The sequence below is a fragment of the Galeopterus variegatus genome, unplaced genomic scaffold, assembly GCF_000696425.1.
Source record: "Galeopterus variegatus unplaced genomic scaffold, G_variegatus-3.0.2 Scaffold1884, whole genome shotgun sequence".
Taxonomy (NCBI): Eukaryota; Metazoa; Chordata; class Mammalia; order Dermoptera; family Cynocephalidae; genus Galeopterus; species Galeopterus variegatus.
In genome coordinates, this window is record NW_007727995.1 from 73,335 (window position 1) to 92,742 (window position 19,408).

At 35.7% G+C, this 19,408-nt stretch overlaps 1 protein-coding gene across 1 annotated transcript in view; it reads right to left on the reverse strand.

Moving 5' to 3' along the window:
- The window catches only part of MLLT10 (myeloid/lymphoid or mixed-lineage leukemia (trithorax homolog, Drosophila); translocated to, 10), a 230,102-nt gene that overhangs the window by 48,428 nt on the left and 162,266 nt on the right, over positions 1–19,408 (reverse strand). The window contains exons 10-12 of the mRNA XM_008579437.1: positions 18,803–19,372; positions 11,094–11,138; positions 10,269–10,301 (exon numbers count right to left, since the gene is read on the reverse strand). Coding sequence (XP_008577659.1) covers positions 10,269–10,301; positions 11,094–11,138; positions 18,803–19,372 — 648 coding nt within the window. The remainder of the gene's footprint in view (positions 1–10,268; positions 10,302–11,093; positions 11,139–18,802; positions 19,373–19,408) is intronic.

Consider the following 19,408-nt stretch of genomic DNA (forward strand, 5'->3'; position numbering starts at 1 on the left):
AAAAAAAAAAAAAGAAAAAAAAAAAAAAAAAAAAAAAAAAAAAAAAAAAAAAAAAAGAATTGTTGCTTGAAATTCACTGTCAGTCATTTCAAGGACTTCCTGTTCTATAGGATCTAGAATTTGACAGTTATTATTTTCCTTTGGTGGTGTAGTACTTTCTTGGTATTTCATATTTCCGGTATCTCTCATTTGGTGTTTAGTCATTGTGGCAGAGGGTTTCACAAGCCACTCGTTCCACTCTGGTGTCTGTGGGCCTGGCAGCAGGGACTCACCTGGGCTGGGGTTCCTGTGGTATGGTGCCTGCCTGTTCCGGCGTGGCTGCCTCACGGCCTGTGGGCCCAGTGGCTCTCAGGCCTCTCTGGATTTTACTTTTATCCTCCATATTATGTAATTTTTATTTCACACACACACACAATCTCTGTCCTTTCCTTCTTTCTAGGGGATTTCCTTCATCTGATTTACCCACTAATTATTTTGCTCCTCAGCTGTATCCATTTTGTTATTCACGCCATTTATCGTGTTCTTTACTCCAATATACAGTTTTCCATACCTAAAATTTCTGCTTGCTTCTTTTTACTATTTTGTTTCAAGTTACCTTCTCTTGTGTCTTTTATTATTTTTATTATGCTGATTTCTGTTCTCTCTATAGTTCCTTCAGAACTGAATCTGGCTGAAAAATCAGATTTTCTATAATTGGCAATATGGATTAAAGTTTTCTGGTTTCCTAAGCCAGAAATAGCTTTCGATATAAGCTTTCTAATACACCTTTTAGATGAAAATGTTAGTTGTTCCCAATTTTACAGGTATAATGGAAAAAAGTCTGAGTAACAAGATTCCAAATACCTAGATGTTAGTATATAAATATGCTATTCTGTCAGGAATGGGCACATAGATATATCCAGAGATCCTAAAATAAAATGCCCCTCTGAGTATGAAACAAGTAATATCAGCCATCTATATAAACAGCCCACCATAAGACATGGTCTATAACTCCAGGTTTTATCAAGGCAATTGGAACATAGTTTCGACAAATGCAGGACTAGATGTTAATGTGAAAGAAAGCTGCAAAGCAATCAACTGCATTATAGAGAGGAGAAAGAATGTTATCAAGATGGTGATAATCTTTAAACATGACCTAACTAACTGACTTTATTTTGATGTCAGATTTACTAAGGAAACACTTTCCAATTATAATTTGCTTTCCCAAGATTACCTTAAGAAAAAGACAAGCAACATTTGGCATTCTTGACAGTTATGTTTTTATCATAAATGATTAAATGACATTCTTCCCTGCCTTCGTTTCTAAGATATTGGCTTGTGTCAGCCCACCTGATCAACTCCAGGTATACAAAAGAAGGCTATTATAATAACCTGTGCAGCAGATGATACAATCTGAACCAACACAGTGACCATGAGGAAGAAAAGAAGAATTTTGAAAATAATAAATTAGATATAAAAGTCATCTCTAGAAAGTTTCAATTAACTAGAAAAAAGTATTTAAAAGGTAGTACTTGGTGACTGATTTGGTATGGAGCAGGCAAGGAATAGGATGACACACAGACAGGCATAAACAATCTAACTTCAGGATAGAGGTATTTCAGATAAAGAATACAAGAGAAAAGGAGAGTGATAACTTCTCAGGAGACACTTGAGAATTACCAAAGAAAATGACTATAGCTCAGATGCATAATCTTTACAATCAATATCACAGTCATTTTTACACAGGCTGTGTACTCTCACTTCTGTGCCATTGCTTGTGCTAACAGTATACATGAGATTGGGAATCTAGCTCTGATCCCTATCTACAAATAGCTAAATTCTATATGTTCTTCAAGCATCAGTTCAAATGTTACTATTGGGAAAATACAGGAAAATGGTCAGGGCCCCTCAGATGTTCAGAATCTTGCCAAGCATTTGCTACGAATAGGTTGTGTGTGGGTGGAGTTAGTGCGCCTGCACGACACCGCCACCTTGGCTGGAGTTTAGTGCCTTGGGCCACCTCCACACGAGCGGCCAGGCCTTTCCAACCTACGGCTTCCAAGGACCTGTTTGCCGGTTACCTATCTCATAGGCCTGTGTGTGAGGGGTCTGGTGACCCAGCCTGGTGTGTGAGGGGTTTGTGACCCTGTCTGGAACGGGCTTGAGGGGTCTGTGAGCTCCAGACCCAGCCTGAGCACCAAACAACTAGCACAGTCATGTAGCTTTACTACTGGCATCACAAACAGGATTAAGAGCTCTACAGTTAAATTCTCTGGACATCATCTCATTCCCTCAGTTGAAAGTAATTTTCCCTGACGCTGAACACCTATTGTACTGTAGATCATTAAAGAAGTTATAACTATATCCCTGGAAATTGTTATTTACATACATATTTCTCTTCCTTTTGGATTTTGTGCTCCTTAATGACAGGATCCATTTGAAGTATACAGGATTATTTCCCCAAAGCAACTAACCAGTATCTTACATATAGAAAGAACTTAATATATACTTGTAAAATGAAAAAAAGGTAAGACAGTCTTGAGACGGAAAGTGCCATATTGCAGGTACTCATAGCCTGCAAGTTTAGTTTTATTAAGTGAAAACTGAGGATTTTACGGGAGGGAAAGGGGTAGGGTATATGCACACCTTAATTGGGTAAGAGTGTAGTGGATTCCAATCTCTAGTTCAGAATACAAATGCTCACTCTCAACTGATCCAGAAGCATTTGAGAGAAGCTCTAAAGAATTAGAGAATTATTATAAATCATAGAATATGGTCTCAGATTCTTTCTTCTCTCTCACTGAGATGTACAAAGTGGTCTTAAAAATCAAAGACCTAGGCACCTAGATCCTTACAGGTAAACAGTTTTAGGAAGTCTAAAACCCACCTACCATGTCATAAGCAATATGACAAATCCAAACAAGTACAATAAAAACATGATAACATAGTTCATCCCACCTACCATCCAAAATTATTAATAATTCCTTTCCAGCATCATTTTTCATGACTACAGATCCCTAATATCACTCTATATGGAAAGGTTTCCAAGCTACATTAGGATTAACGTAACACTATTATCTTTAAAACTATGCTTGAGTTTGGTACGTACCTATGAATTTAAGTTCCTGCTTTGTTAATGTAGAACTGTCATCTCTGTCTAAAGAAAAGACATACTTTAATTTCATATTTTTAATCAACAGTTCGTACAAACTACCATGATAGACAAGTAGAGGAACTTAAGGCATTATGGGAGAAAAAAATCAACAGGGTTAAAGTCCAAAAACACGTATGTAAATTTAAGAAGTCATCAGTAGCACTCTAAATAAAGAGATTCTGTTAATGACATTTATCACTTAATTAATTTAAAAGCAATTCTTATACAATTCATTTCCATTTACACTACTCCTCTCACTCAATAGAAACTTTTCAGGTTCTGCCTCTCTTGCAGTTCTGCCTGTCTTGCAAATTCAATGAGATATTCATAAATTCATTTTATTCTGCCTCTCTTTCAGTTTCATGAGATACTCATAAATCCATTTTGCTTTATAATAGTTAAATTTTTCTCCCCAGTGGCTGACTCACCAACCAAATGTTAATGTCATGCTATGTTTATCACTTGAGAGTCTCTGAAGCTGTTCTTCCAGGAACCAATAGTGACAAAGTAGCTTGGAAGCTTTGAAATGGAAAAAGTCTTCTGATCTTGGTGTATGTCTTACGCTATTTATTAGCAAGGTTGTATAGTATGAGTTAAATTCTTTCCTACACAGGTTTAATCATAACCTTGCCCATAACTTCATACCATTTCATCATGTGCTCTGTCTCCCTCTTAGCTCTTTACCATTTCCCTGACTGAAGAAAGCAATTCTAAGATCTGGGTTTACTCTCCTTCAGGTACCTCTCCCCAGGGTTTCAACCCTCTACCAATGTATTTTGCAACCTTTTATCATGCCCAAGGCCTAGATCCTTTTTGTCCCCCCTAATTACGCTTTACCAAGTGATTCACAGTTATGCCAATGAGAACAAACTTCATAGCACTTGTTATATCTTGAGAAGTGACAATTTACTGTGTAAGCATAAAGAACAGACCACTTAATCAGGAAAGAAGGAAAAGTAAGTCTGTTGTGATTTAAAAAAAAAAAAATTAGATCCAGAATGATCTAGATCAGTGGTTCTCAATCTCCACACTGTTCACAGGGACAACTCATCTCATCAGTAATTTGTCATTACACACAGTGAATCTCAAATAATAGACTGTGGAACAGTTATATGCCTGAGGGTTACTCATCTCTGTTCTTTGATTCCTACCCACTTACTTCTTCCCTGAAACGGAAAGGAGACACAGGTGAAGAACAAAGATCCAATTTCCTACAAATGAGTCTGACAAACCTGAAAAGATCCTATTCTTCAGGAAGAATGTTCACCTCTAAAATCAACTGGCATTCATATTTATCCTCATCATATAGCAGATACATATAAATGGTTAACATTACTTCCTCCATCAAGCGAGATTTGTTTAATGGACATAGTTGTGACAAACCTTAAGTGTCATAATTAAAGGAGATTTAAAAGCACAATAAATGGGACACAGAAACCAATTAGCAATATACTGCTGTGAAAAATAGATCTAAGCTCTTTCACTACTTTAACCTACTATTTCAAAATTATATTAAAAGTGAAAAAGGCCAAGCAAACAAATGAAACTATTACTATGGCAAAGAACCATGTTATTGTGCTGAAAAGAAACAATACTGTCCAATGCAAAGTTCAATTCCCAAAGAAAATGAACATATTACCAAGAGCATGTAAATTCAAGGACTGGGTAGCAATTGAAAACAATTCATTCATTCAACACTTATAGACAGCCTATCAGACAATGAGCTAAATACTTATGAAATGAAAATGATAAAACCCAACCTCGACCCTAAATGGGTTTATAGTCTAGTGAGGAAGAAAAACCTGTAAATAAATTATTAAATAACCTAGGAGCACTAGAGCAAAATCATCCCTGAGACTGAGATCAGGAAGATGGAAATCAGAAGATTATATGCTAGCTTTCAACTGGACTATAAAACTAAACTGTAATCTTTCTATACATATTATTTGTTTTATTATTATTATAAGCATTTTAAATACATCTACCAATTGAAACAGAAGTTAAAAAAATCTGAATGCTCTTAGTCAAGTTGCCTAGTTCCAAGGCACCACCACAAAACAAGTATCATGAAATACAAGAAGCCTTTCTCATGGGCACCTATTTAAAGTCTACCCTGCATATACTGTTTAAAATATTTACTACTTTGCCTTTCTAAACTGCCTAGAAAGTTTCCAAAATTTGCTAAAAAAATTTTACGTTATATATCTCTCCTAACTTTTCTGTTTTCTTTTTCCTTTGTTGGGACTATAATTTTAATATTATTTCTTCAATTTTTAAGTTTACTTAATTTCTGCAATCATATAAAAGTTATCCTAGGGCCGGCCTGGTGGCGCACTGCTATAGTGCGCCGCTTGGGAAGCGCAGTGGCGCGCCCGCCGAGGGTTCGGATCCCACATACAGACCGGCCGCTCACTGGCTGAGCGAGGGGCGGGAGCAACACCGAGGGTTGCGATCCCGTGGCCGGTCCCGGTCCGGTACGGGCGCGACACTGAGGGTTGCGATCCGTTGCCGGTCATGAAAAAAAAAAAAAGACAATAAATAAATAAATAAATAAAAGTTATCCTACTGGGCCTAATTTGGTTTTTGAGATCAGTGAGGTGTTTTCCTAGAAGTATTTTTCTTTGTATTGGTGTTATTCTTAATTCCTTACCTGAAAACACCAGTTTCCAAAGTTTAGGAAATATTTCACACACACCCAAAAGAAAAATGACCATTAAGTCCTAAGATCCTTTCTAAGAAACATCCTATCAAGATGTATGCTTAAAACTCAATGTCTGGGCCGGCCCGGTGGCGCACTGCTACAGTGCACCACTGGGGAGTGCGGTGGTGCTCCTGCCGAGGGTTCGGATCCCACATGCAGACCGGTTCCCACTCACTGGCTGAGCGAGGTGTGGGAGCGGTGCCGAGGGTTGCGATCTCGTTGCCGGTCCCGGTCCGGTACGGGTGCGACACTGAGGGTTGCGATCCGTTGCCGGACATGAAAAAAGACAAAAAGGAGAAAAAAAAAAAAAAACTCAATGTCTGAGGGCCGAGCCCGTGGCGCACTCGGGAGAGTGTGGTGCTGGGAGCGCAGCAGTGCTCCCGCCGCGGGTTCGGATCCTATATAGGGATGGCTGGTGTGCTCACTGGCTGAGTGCGGTGTGGCCGGTCTCAAAAAGGACAAAAAAAAAAAAAAAAAAAAAACCTCAATGTCTGAGACTATTAATATACAATTATTTCCTTGGTCCTTATACTTTCATTAATTTTTTCAGCACAAGTTTCAGTGAAGTAATACATTTTCATTTTTTAAAGTTCTATATAAAACATCCTGAAATGCATCAGATGTTAAAGAGCAAATAATGAAAATAATCCAGTCTCAACTGTCTAATGGAAGAGATTTTTTTTTAAGTTTCATAAATGTGAGATAAATATCACTAAGATATTATTATAGAAATGAAAATAACTGTTAAATTACAGATTTTGCAGAGAATAGTACAGGCTATTGGGAAAGTACAAGTAGCTTATACTGATGTAGCGTAAAGCTGATGAGAAGAGATAGGACTAGAGAATCAGGTAAAGTTAAGTTATAAAAAACTCTATATGCCATGCATATGAAGGAGTATGAATTTTGTCCCATAAGTATCAGAAAATTCTTTAAGTAAGTCTGCATTTTAGATAGACCATCAATTCTGGCAGCATCTAGAGAATGAAATGGGTAACGGAATGAAGCGTTAGGAGATTGGCAATGTACTACTTAATGAAGCAGGATACCATGGTTTGAATATTCATCTCCTCCAAAGCTCATAATCCCCAATTTGGTATTTGAAAGGTGGGGCCCTCAAGAGGTAACTGGACCATGAGGTCTATGCCTTCATGAATGAATTAATCCATTCATGGATTAATGGGTTGTCACAAGAGTAGACTGGTAGCTTTAAAAAGAGAAGAAGCAAGCAAGTTATTACACTCTTGCCCTCCTGCCATGTAATATCCTATGCCACCCTGGGACTCTGCAGAGTCCCCAACAGGAAGAAGGCCCTCACCAGATGTACTCCTTCAATGTTGGGCTTCCCAGCCTCCAAAACACTATGAAATAAATTTCTTTTCTTTATTAATTACCCACTTTCAGGTACTGTGTTATAAGTGACAGAAAATTGACTAATACACAGGGGCAGCAGAAAAACAAAGAAAAGTCTGGCTGGTTAGCTCAGTTGCTGATAACACCAAGGTCCAGGATTCAATCTCTTTACCAGCCAGCAGCCAAAAAATAAAGGTAGATAGAAAGAAATACAAAGGAAAATAAAGTCAAATTGATGAATAATAGAAAAAAACTTTTAAAAAAAATGATGACCAAGAAAATAAGAGGGAGAGTTTAGGTTAACTTCCTAGCATAAATCTGGTTTAGGTAACTGAGTACCATAAAGAGATAAATACAAGAGCTTGAGAACCAGGCTTAAAATAGGAATATAAGAGCTGAGGTTTATTAGGTTTTTGGAAATATGAGTCTGGAACTCAGGAGAAAAGTCTAAATTGAAGGGACAAATTTGGGAAGCTAAGGGGTATAGATAATAGTTGAAGCATAAATAATTTCCAAGATAGTATGCATAGGATAAGTAAAGAGTAGAGGAGAAAATAGTGAGGGAAAAAAACAATTAAGGAATAGTGAAAGAAATCATAGAAGATACTGACATAATCTCAGAAAGAAATATATAGCTACAAAGGCCTACTTTCAGGAGTAGGGGAAGATCTCAAATCAATAATCTAACCTTCCAACTTAAGAAATTAGAAAAAGAGCAAACTAAACTGAAGGCAAGTAGAAAAAAGTAAATAATAAACATAAGAGCAGAGATAAACAACATGGAGAATAGGAAAATGATAGAGGAAATGAACAAAATAAAATTTGTTCTTTGTAATATCAACAAAATTTGACAACCTTTAGCTAGAGTGACAAAGAAAAAAGGAGAGAAGACTCAAAGTACTAAAATCAAGAATAAAAAGGGGATATGACTACTAAATTTCTCAAAATAAAAAGGATTATAAGAGAATACTATGAATAACTGTATGCCAATTAATTAGATGGTACAGATGAAATGGGCAAATTTAGATAAACATACAACTACCAAAACTGACACAAGAAGAAATGGAAAAATCTCAATTGACCTAAAACACATAAAGAGATTTAGTCAGTACTCAAATGTCCTCAACCTGATAAATGGCATCTATGAATAACCCACACCTAACATCATACTTAATGGTGAAAGGCTGAAAGCTTTCCATTAGATGAGGGCACATGACAAGGATGTGTGTTCTCACCAATTCCAGATGACACTGTACTGGAGAGCTAGGAGGAGGGGAAATGGAGAGTTGTTCAATAGCTGTAGAGTTTCAGATTTAAAAGACAAAAAAATTTCTGGAGATTGGTTGTACAACAGTGTGAATATACTGAACACTACTGAATTTTAAAAGTTATGTGTATTTTAACCACAATTTTTTTTAAAAGCTAACACAAAAAGAGAAAACACAATACAGATTTTTCCAACTACATACAAAAGATTTTCCCTCAATCACCCATAGGCTAAATGTCATTCACTAGTTATCAGTCCTACACTTGCCTTTGCAATAAAAAATGTAAGTCCATTATGTATTTCTATCCTCTATATTATGTGACTGAGAAAACACAGCGTCTGACTGCACTATTAAAGAGTTCTCTCTAAAACACAATCTTGTTAAACCCAAAATTTTAAAACTCAGGTTTATGATATTATTCCTATAAGACTAATTTATTCACCTACAGAGTAACATGACAATTGTCCCATTAAATACAACCCAGTTCTTTTGTCATTTAATAATGGCATCAAAGGATTTACACGACAGTTCCTTCATAATTGCTCTGCGTGATGTCTACTTTCTTTTTACTCCAAGTACACATTTTTAAAATGTTAAGGATGCCTCCAAATTCTAGTATTCCAAAAATTAAAGAGCAAGTCTAAATTTACCTATGCAAACTGAAAAAGATGTTAAACTTCTTCAGTTTTTATGCTTCTCTACCAAAGAATGATAACAGGTTGAGTTTATTCTCAAGAATGCTTCCAATTCCTTTTACTAGATATCCAATGTTCAGGAGTTTCTTGTTATCTAGAGTAACCTTTACCTAAGCATCTGCAGGAACAAGTTGCATAGGCAAGCAAGATCTGTAAGTAAACGTACTTATTAACAAAATCATCGTATAAAATGAATTTTCTACCCTCATCCTCAAAGCAAGAGTATCTACTACTGCTGTCTATGTCATTGGTCCCTTGCTGGTTGTCATTATTTTAAACATCTGACAATACAATCCACACACAATGTAAATCAACCACAAATTAAACTATGTAAGAAAAACGCAAGATTTCATAAAGTTAACGAAAAGGTATTGGAGAACTGCTTAGAATCATGTAAATAGTCTGCAACAAAGTTGAAGAAAATCAACAAAGATGACAGTACATTAAAAAGAGAGTTTTGAACATAAAAGGATTAAGTAAGGTTCTTGGGGAAACTGAAGAAACCCCCAAACATTTTTGCAACAATCATCTTCATTATAATTACACTGCAACAGTGAAAAATGATAGCATTTGCCTTATGCTGATTTCAGAATCCAACCCAGAAGAAGATGCAACTCCACTGTAAAAATCTGGTCCCAAAGTAGATTCAATTTAAAAAGCTATCTTGCATTTATTCGCTATATGGAATATGAAGGTAAAATAATAAAAGTACTCTATACATTAACAAACAAAAATCCTAAAAAATAAAGCTCACATTCTAAGTTGTAGTTAGAAGCAGCAAATTGCTGATATAGGCACCAATTGCCTACTGCATTGCAAGAGAGAGCTCAAAGGAACTAGAAAACTATTTGCAAAAATAAAAAGACTTTCAGAAACTTAGAACTTTATCATTTTGCCTCAAGAAGAGACAATAAAAGCCAAACCGATGAACTATATTGACCTACCATCCTCCTGTAAACAACCTACAAAAAGTTTTCACTAAGGTGCTTAACAATTGACTCAATACAGTGCTGGATTTCATCTAATCAATAGAACATGCTAGCTTTCAATCAGGATTCTTTACAAAAGGCAATCTTTGTGATAAATGAGCCACTAAAGAAGATTCTAATAAAACTTACCATTGTGTATTGCATTCAGCAACTCTGAGAAAGCTTTTAAGTAAGGAAAAAAGGACTTCAGGTTAAGATCATTCTCAAACACACAAAAGAAATACACAGGCATAGAATGAATCGGTATAATAAAATTTCAGTAAGTCCATGATGTATCATTGTTTGAATCATTAAAACTGCGAGCTTGGCTCAGTTTGTACTTATTATAAATATCTAAATATTGTGTTCCATTTTCCAATATATTACCTACTAAATTGAAATAATATCTTATATTGTCATAATGACAATTTTCGTAGCAATAAATAAATATTTTAAATCGCTTTTCAAATGCAATTCTATATAGGTAAATCTATTTTAGGGCACACACAACAATATTTATTATAAAGAAAAACCTCATTATATCATCTCACGCTATTCAAACATTCTCATTTCCTAGACTTTGGTACAATAAAGTCTCGACATATGTAGAGGTCTAAGCAAGAAAGTTACCTAATGCCAATATACAAACATTAAAAAGTTATATTAACATTAAGACTAATGGAAACCAAAATACAGAAAATATTATTTCACTGAGGAGAAGTCAAAATTCTGCAATGGAAGCACATTATAAGGCCAATAATTAAAATTTACCCATAATATGACTATAATATGGATCCTGAACATAAGACAAAGCAATATGTTAAGACATCTTTGTAGGAAATCTATTCATTTAAGAACCAATTGCACTTTGGAAAATTAAAATTTAGATGTTCAAAGGTGCCATAATATTACTAGGAAAAGCACTACAGTAGGAGTCAAAAAGCCTGGGTTTACCAACCCAGTTCGACAACTTACTAGTTGTTGGACAAGCTCCATCATGTCGATACTGCATGGAAATTTCTGTTGGGAGGGAGGAGAAAGGAAATCAGCATAGAAGTTGCCAGTGACTCAAGGGTAGAAAAGAAATAGGCCAGAAAAACAGGGGAAAATACACCTAAAAGTCTGGCTGAGTAGGCCAAACAGAATTGCAAGAACAAAAATTATAAGCTAATAATTGGGATGTGAGAGGTAGGAGGACCAAATGTAATGGAATTCTCACAAATCTATCTATCTGCGTATCTAGGTATCTATCTAATCTATCTATTTATGGTGGCTGGCTGGTATGGGGATCCAAACCCTTGACCTTGGTGTTATAACACCATGCTCTAATCAACTGAGCTAACCAGCCAGCCCCTAATTCTCACAAATCTTAAAGGGATAGTGTAGGAATGTATGTGTGTGCGCAAAGGGTGAGGAAAAGATATACAGATAAATCTCCATAATAAGCACCTGAGAATAAATGGCTTCATTAATAAGAGATAGTATACTTATCAACATGATATGCTAATGTACTTTAGATAATTCATTAGATGGGAGCAGTTTATCAAAAACATTTGAATACTGTGGTCAATTAGAAATTACAACTTAAGTATAATTATTTAGTTTATATATGACCAGAAGTCCATTATGACTTGTATAACAGTATAAAATGTACTAAACTATACTCAGCTCACTTTTTTGTACCTTTTCTTCTTGACAAAGATAATGAATGAATAAGATATTACTCTTATTCTTTTATTCCACTCAACCTGAGGCAATAAAATACTGCTAAAAGCAAATGCTGCTCAGAATATGGAAAATAAATTTCTACATGGCATTCCAAGGGAAAAAATAATTCATAAAACCAAGACCAAGGCTATGAGTCAAAGGACCTGACTTGCTCATCCTAGAAACAGCTAGTACTCCCTTTGGCTAACACTGTGAGCAAAAATTTTTAAAAGGAGGGACAGCTGGGAATTACCTGGATATTACTTAACCAAAAACATGGCCTCTAGGAACCATATATGCAACAGAGCCTCCTAGGGAACCACCACTCACACATCTGTCCACATATTTATCTGAAAAGTCTAGTCTAATCACCGGCCCACCCTGAATAACTTGAACTAAGAAAGACAAAGCAAGATAGAGCAAGACAGCACTCACTTGCAATTACCATGATGTAAAAAATAAAAAAGTTAAAAAAAAAAGCAGCTGTTAAAAAAAATCATTTAGTCCAGTCTAGAAATAATGTAGGCTTTGGTGTAAGTCCTTTCCAGATGACATTAAAAAAATGAGACATGGTGGGGAATTTTCCACTATAATGCCTCGTTAACAAATCTAATGTAAGTGAGATTTAAAAGAGGGCTACTGAAGATATTGACACGGTATACTTTACAGAAACAATAGTTATTTGGAATGGTGCTGAAAAAATAATCAAAGAACACTAAAAATAGCAAAAGAATTTTCTCAATAGGGAAAACTGGAATATGGCTATTCTAGCCCTTAATCGAGCACTTGCAGAAACACAACCATAATACAGGGCTAGCAAATATGCAAATCATCAAAGACCAAAACAAAATCAGGGGATTTTCCAAGAAAGCAACTTCCAAGGTATAGCACAGTCTCAGCAATGTGTAATGTTCTATACAATTTTCATTTACGACCCAATATATTCAATATATATAAAACCAGAGACCTAAGTCATTGAGACGGGTTTGAATTATGCTCACTAATTGTACTAGTCCTTGGTCTACAATACCGTATTAGTAGTTCTACTGTGGAGAGTTTACTGAACTAATATTTATATCATTATGATTCCCTTATTTGTTTACAGAGTCAGGTCTATTCCCAATGAAAATATTTTACCAGGGAAAGACTTTCAGTTTCATTTTATTAACCTAAATAGATACGATATAAATAGGAATATGTTTAGTAAGAACTCTTTGATAGTTAGAAGGGCTCAGGTTGAAATTTCATAAACTTCACATTTCAGTAGAAACCAGAAAAACACTTCTCTTTAAGTATTTATATTAACAACTTGTCTCTATGAAATTGATCACACCAAAACCTCCTTTCGTAGTATTTATCATCACTACAGAATGTTAGCATTGAAATAGATTTCAAGTATCTTGTTTTAGAAAGGTATAGCAGCAGTATGTTAGAGAACTAGAAACTTAAGATTTTAAAAAAATGGGGAACCATATACTTTGAAAGGACATAGTACACCCCAAGAAAAAAAGTTAATGCTAAACCATGAACCCCTTGTCATTTAACGAATACCAGATTTTTCTCAGAGAAAATACCAAGATGTTGATTTCTGTAAAGAAAAAAATGTTGTCAACTTTCACTTTAGTCACAATTCTTATAATGTGGTGGAGATAAATAAGAATGAGGAAAAGGACAAGTATAGCATGTCAACTCTCTCAAACACTATACAGTAGTCGCCCTTATCCATGGTCTGAAAATATTACATACAAAAAGATTTTGAAAGAGAGGGAGATCACATTCACATAACTTTTATTACAGTATATTGTTATAACTGTTCTATCTTATTATTAGTTACTGTCATTACTCTCTTACTGTGCCTAATTTATGAATTAAACTTTATCATAGGTATGTATATACAACACTATCCCTGGTGTCTTGAAAATACCCCCAGTGGATAAGGGGGAACTACTATACTATATATTTAGTATACACTAGTATTTATATATCAGTATATACTAGTATTATAGTATATACTATATACTATACTATATAATTTTCGATGTTTCAAAAGAACAGGTGGAGTGTCTAATTGTTCAGATCCTCAAAGAATATACATAGGAAAGAATTCAGTCAAAAGCTTAACATAACCTATAAGCCAAAAACGTACAACCCTTAGCAGTCACTTAGGACAACACAATGATTTTCCATTTTATACAAGTCACAGTAAAACAGTAGGCCACTTATCAAGATGCACTTCAAGTCATAATAAAAATCTCACAATCCAAACCCTTCATTAGATAAGGAGTTCACAGGTGTTTTCTCGGTTTCTATTCTGATTTGACCTAGGGCTCCTAGAATAATTATCTACTATTATTATTTTTATTAGGGTAGTAACAAACTATGCTACAATTTGAGCATGTCATGAGAGAATTTTGAGTGCTGTTAAAACCAATACTTTTAGGTAATAATTTCAAGAGATAATCACATCATTAGAAGCAGTTTTACTTCGGGGCCAGCCCGGTGGCGCACTGCTACAGTGCGCCGCTTGGGAGCACGGCGGCGCTCCTGCCGAGGGTTTGGATCCCACATACGGTCCCGGTCCGGTACGGGCGCGACACTGAGGGTTGCGATCCGTTGCCGGTCACGAAAAAAGAGGCAAAAAGGAAAAAAAAAAAAAAAAAAAGAAGCAGTTTTACTTCTACTTTATGTCCTAGTTGTAGTAAAATAGGAGAAATGATAACAACAACGGCAGCTATCTTGCCTATTTTACAAGACTGTTCCAAGGACCAAATGAGATGGTGACTAAAGAGGTCTGTAGAAAGTGTTGAGTGCTCCCAAATATAATACGATTACCATAAGCTGAATGAGGCAATAGTTTTTTATTGTGCATTAATGAAATTCTTTAATAATGATAAGTTGCCAGAATTCAGTCCAGAATGCTTGTTCTAAGAGAAAGACCATTAGCCCATTGGCCTGGCATTCAATTCTCCTTGAACCCATCCTGCCCTATTTAATCAACGTTACCTGAAACTATGCCACAAACACAAGCTTCTTGTTTCTATTAGGCTTAATCCCCAACACACCTTTACTTTCTTTTCTGGTAATATTGTTGGCCTTTTTTTTCCTGCCTACTCCAATATACCCCAATTCAATCTCTCCATAATCTTTTCCAACTTAGTAATACTTCTCATCCTAAACTGACCAGTAATGCTACATGAACATCTTTACAAATAAAATAATTTCACTTGCAGCCTGACCATAAACACTTGGAAGGCAAGTCCAAAATCACACAGGATACTACTAACCACATAATAAGCACTCAGTGATTACTAACGGTCTTCATTCATTTTTTTTTTTTTTTTTGCCTTTTTTTCTTTTTTTTCCGTGTCCGGCAACGGATCGCAACCCTCAGTGTTGCCCCTGTACCGGACCGGGGACTGGCAACGGGATTGCAACCCTCGGTGTTGCTCCCACGCCTCGCTCAGCCAGTGAGTGGGAACCGGTCTGTATGTGGGATCCGAACCCTCGGGCGGGAGCGCTGCCGCACTTCTCAAGCGGCGCACTATCCAGTGCGCCACCGGGCCGGCCCTTCATTCATTTTTTAAATAGGAAGTTTAGCATTTATTATGTTCAAAGCACTATGCTGGCAGTGGGTATACAGCAGTGAACTGACAGACATAGCCCCTTACCTCATGGAGCTAGTACTATAGTAGTATATTATAGTCTAACATCATGACCAATAGGTGCTTACAAAAGTCATCTTCAGGGACCGACCCCATGGCGCACTCGGGAGAGTGCGGCGCTGGGAGTGCAGCGATGCTCCCACCGTGGGTTCGGATCCTATATAGGAATGGCCCATGCGCTCACTGGCTGAGCACGGTGCGGGCGACACCACACCAAGGGTTGTGATCCCCTTACCGGTCACGAAAAAGACGAAAAAAAAAAAAAAGTCACCTTCAGGACTACTAAACAATCAACCTGTTATTAAAGCAAGTCAATTTTTTAAAAGGGCATCATGAAAAACAATTCTTAATGATAGAGGTACAAAGTATATATTTTCTCATTCCTACTTATTCATATGGGAGGAAGTTTCCTACTTTTACAATTACTAAGTGATTTCTCCTTTAAAACTAGTCCAAATGAAAAATTAACCTTTTCATACCAGTAGGAAATACTATTGTTGACAGGTAAATTATTGGTTCAAATTTACTCATACCACCCTCCCCCCTCCACTTTGCTTAAAGTATAACTGATATTATACTGGTTTTAGACCCTCATAAGCAAACATCTGTTGGATTTTATAATTAAATGGCTCTGGAATCAGGAAAAATGCATACCTCCACCACTTAGAGATGTGAGAATTCTGTCTCAGTTTCTTGTTCTATATAGTAAGTAATAAATTTAATGCATCTTAAGTGCTTGACAGTATGTGGCACATACTAAGCGTTCATCAGCAATTAGCACTTTTTAACTTTTTATGGTTAAGAAGGCATAATTCCTAAATATTCATGGCATTTAGCTAAGTCTCTTAGAGATAGACTTTTTACTACCAAATTTATCAGGAAGAAAATGCTCTGATCGCATAAAACTTTTATTAAAATGTATATTAAAAATTTTTAATTATCCCCAATAGTTTTGTGACTAATCTTATTCCATAATTATAGCTTTAACATGACATATACAATCTTCAGAGTGACTTAAACACAATTCCTGGCAAGTTAAATTTGTTATTTATTTTTGTGAAATAATATCTATGGGCATTTCCCCCTAAATTACTATGCTTTCCTAAATGATAAGGTAAGAGATACAGATCCAATTTTTTTCTGCAACGGACGTACCACAAACACTGCCCTCTGAAAATAATCATCCTGTAAGAAACACTATTTCCCATACCTAAAATCTCCCTAAATCTGTAACAGGTAGGAAAATCTTTTCAGGTATGTAAATCAGTATTTTAATTCCATTAACCTGAAGATGTGTTTCAAATAAGCATTCAAACGTAAATTCTGAAATTCAGGAATTTTCAGACCATGTTTCAAAACTACAGGAAATCAGTGAAGACTCCCCACAAAAGCAAATTTAGGCTTAATTTTCTCAGTACGGTACCCACCTGATTGCCTCTTGCTAAAAATGAATATGAACTCAATTTTTTCTGAGTAAATTTGTCTAAACTTACTCATTGTGACAGGGGCTAAGGCTGATTGCTAAGCCCTTCTCGTCTCAAAAGAAATGTATTACATAAATTAAAAGGTATTTTCAAATGAGTAATATATTTAAATCTTTTCAATGAAATTTTTTCTCACTGAAATTTATATGTATATTTTCCCTCTAAAATAGTGTTTCTTATCCAGAAGCAATTTTGGTCCCTTGGGGACATTTAACAATGTCTGAAGAAATGTTTGATTATCCCTGAGGGGCAAGAGATGATGTCGGGGTGCTACTGGCATCTAGTGGGCAGGGGCTGGGCATTCTGGCAAACATCCTACAATACACAGGGCAGTGATGTACACAAAGAATTATCCCCTCCAAAATGTCAATAATATCAAGACTGAAAAATTCTGCTCTAGAACCATCCTTAACGCTATTAATGAAACAAATCCTTGTACGTGTTCCACTCATCTCTGAAAAAAGCCTGGCAAACAGGTCCACCAAAGGCACTGAGACTAGCTATTAGAAATAGAAAGACACCCCTGGCTGTGTGATCTTGGGCAACTTATTTTACCTCTCAAAGCCTCAGTTTTATCAGCTGTAAAACAGGAGCATTAATAGCCCTTACTTCATAAAACTGCTGTTGAATGACATAATAAATATAAAGCACTTAACAGAACCTGGCACATAGCAAAGGGTAGTTCATATTTCTCACATCTGCCCTTTTTAAAAGCTGTTGGAATGGTCTTTCTTAACATTTGCTTACTAAAGTTAGTATATGCACAACTATAAAAACAATCCAAAATTCTACATTTATTAAAAAATAAAAACAATCCAAAATTCTACATTTATTAAATAGACATGAACATTCATTACATTGTATTTTTCATATCATTTCCTACCTACCCTCCCCACCAACTAGTAGAATTGATACAATCCGTAACAGTTTATCTTAGCTAAAAACTTATTTCAACAATCAGTAATTTAAAACCAAATGAGGGGTGAAGTTTACAACCAACATTTATTGAAACCATTTATCTCAAATTCAAGATGCAATTTAAAAGATAAACACTGACATTTAAGTTAATATCAAAACTGTTAAGGATCTGCCTAAAATATGCATTTTCAATAATTTTTTTAAATTGAAAATAATATTCATAATACAAATCGTAGGTTCCAGAAGCATCCCAATGGTGTGAACAGCAACATAAATAAGCTCGCTTATACTATAATAAAAATAATGATAAAATCATCAAACATATTTGAAAACAAAAATTAAATCATGTCAAGTATCTCCTGAAATAAAATGTGATTTCTAAATTCCATAAATTTAAATCATTTGTCACTAATTAAAAAATGTCCCAGATAGAGTAATTCAAGTAATATACATGTGAGAAAATGTTTAGAAAATGAAGACTAAAAATGGCGTTAAGAAAGAGAGCTCAAAAAGAAACATCAACCAAAAACATAGCACAAAAAACCTCACACCTTCAATCTGAATTCTTGGTTGGTTTTTAAAAGACTGTGCAGGTGAAGCAAAAGCAAAAATAGAAGATGAATTCTAGGTATTTCATAAGTATTGGATGACCAATAAACTATTTAGCCTACATTTAGTTAAGTAATATCAGATTAGTGGCAAACATTTTTTCCAAATACCAAATTGTCTTTTGAAGATTGTAACACATTTTGTTCATTACAAAATGAAAAAATTAAGAAATGTCACTTCAATTAAATGTCACTTAGTATAATTCAAAGTATTATCATAACAACAGTATAAAACTTTTGGGGGAAGAGTAAGGGGGGATGGTGGTGAAAGTGAGGGAGAAGAAGAATAATGGGCAAATCCCTACCTGAACCAACTGGAGATGAGCCAACACTAAGACTTTGTAAACTTCCATTCCTGAGCAACGTAGGAGATTTCTGAAGACTAGAGCTCGTTACACTTCCTGCAGCTGACGCTACAGATGATGTTGGTGAAGCAGAAGAAACTGAGAGATGAGAAACATTCTCTTGGTTTTTGTTTCCTTTGGGTCTACCAGGCCCATGCTTACTTTGTTTATTTCCTTTCTTTTTCTTTTCCTTTACAGTTTCTTCTTCTATGCCAGAAGTTTGAGCCCGCTTATATCCTGCTGTAGGAAGGCTGGAATTACCCAAATCTCCAGGTGAATTTTCAAAGCTTTTAGGCTGTGAAATAACAGCTGAGGTCGAAGGGAGACCAATTAAGGAACTAAAACTATTTACCCCCCCTTCCTGGCTTCCAGCCTCTCCTTTATGTACATCTTTGGTTGAGGATGACTGTTGGGAATGAGTATAACTGTCATTACGCAGATCTGAGTCTGTAAAGCTCATGAAATCCTGGGGAGACTGCACTGAACTTCCAGAAGATGATTTTACACTGCCTGGAGTTCCTGAAAAACTGCCTGTAGTAAAAAAAAAAAAAAAGGGGGGGGGGGGGG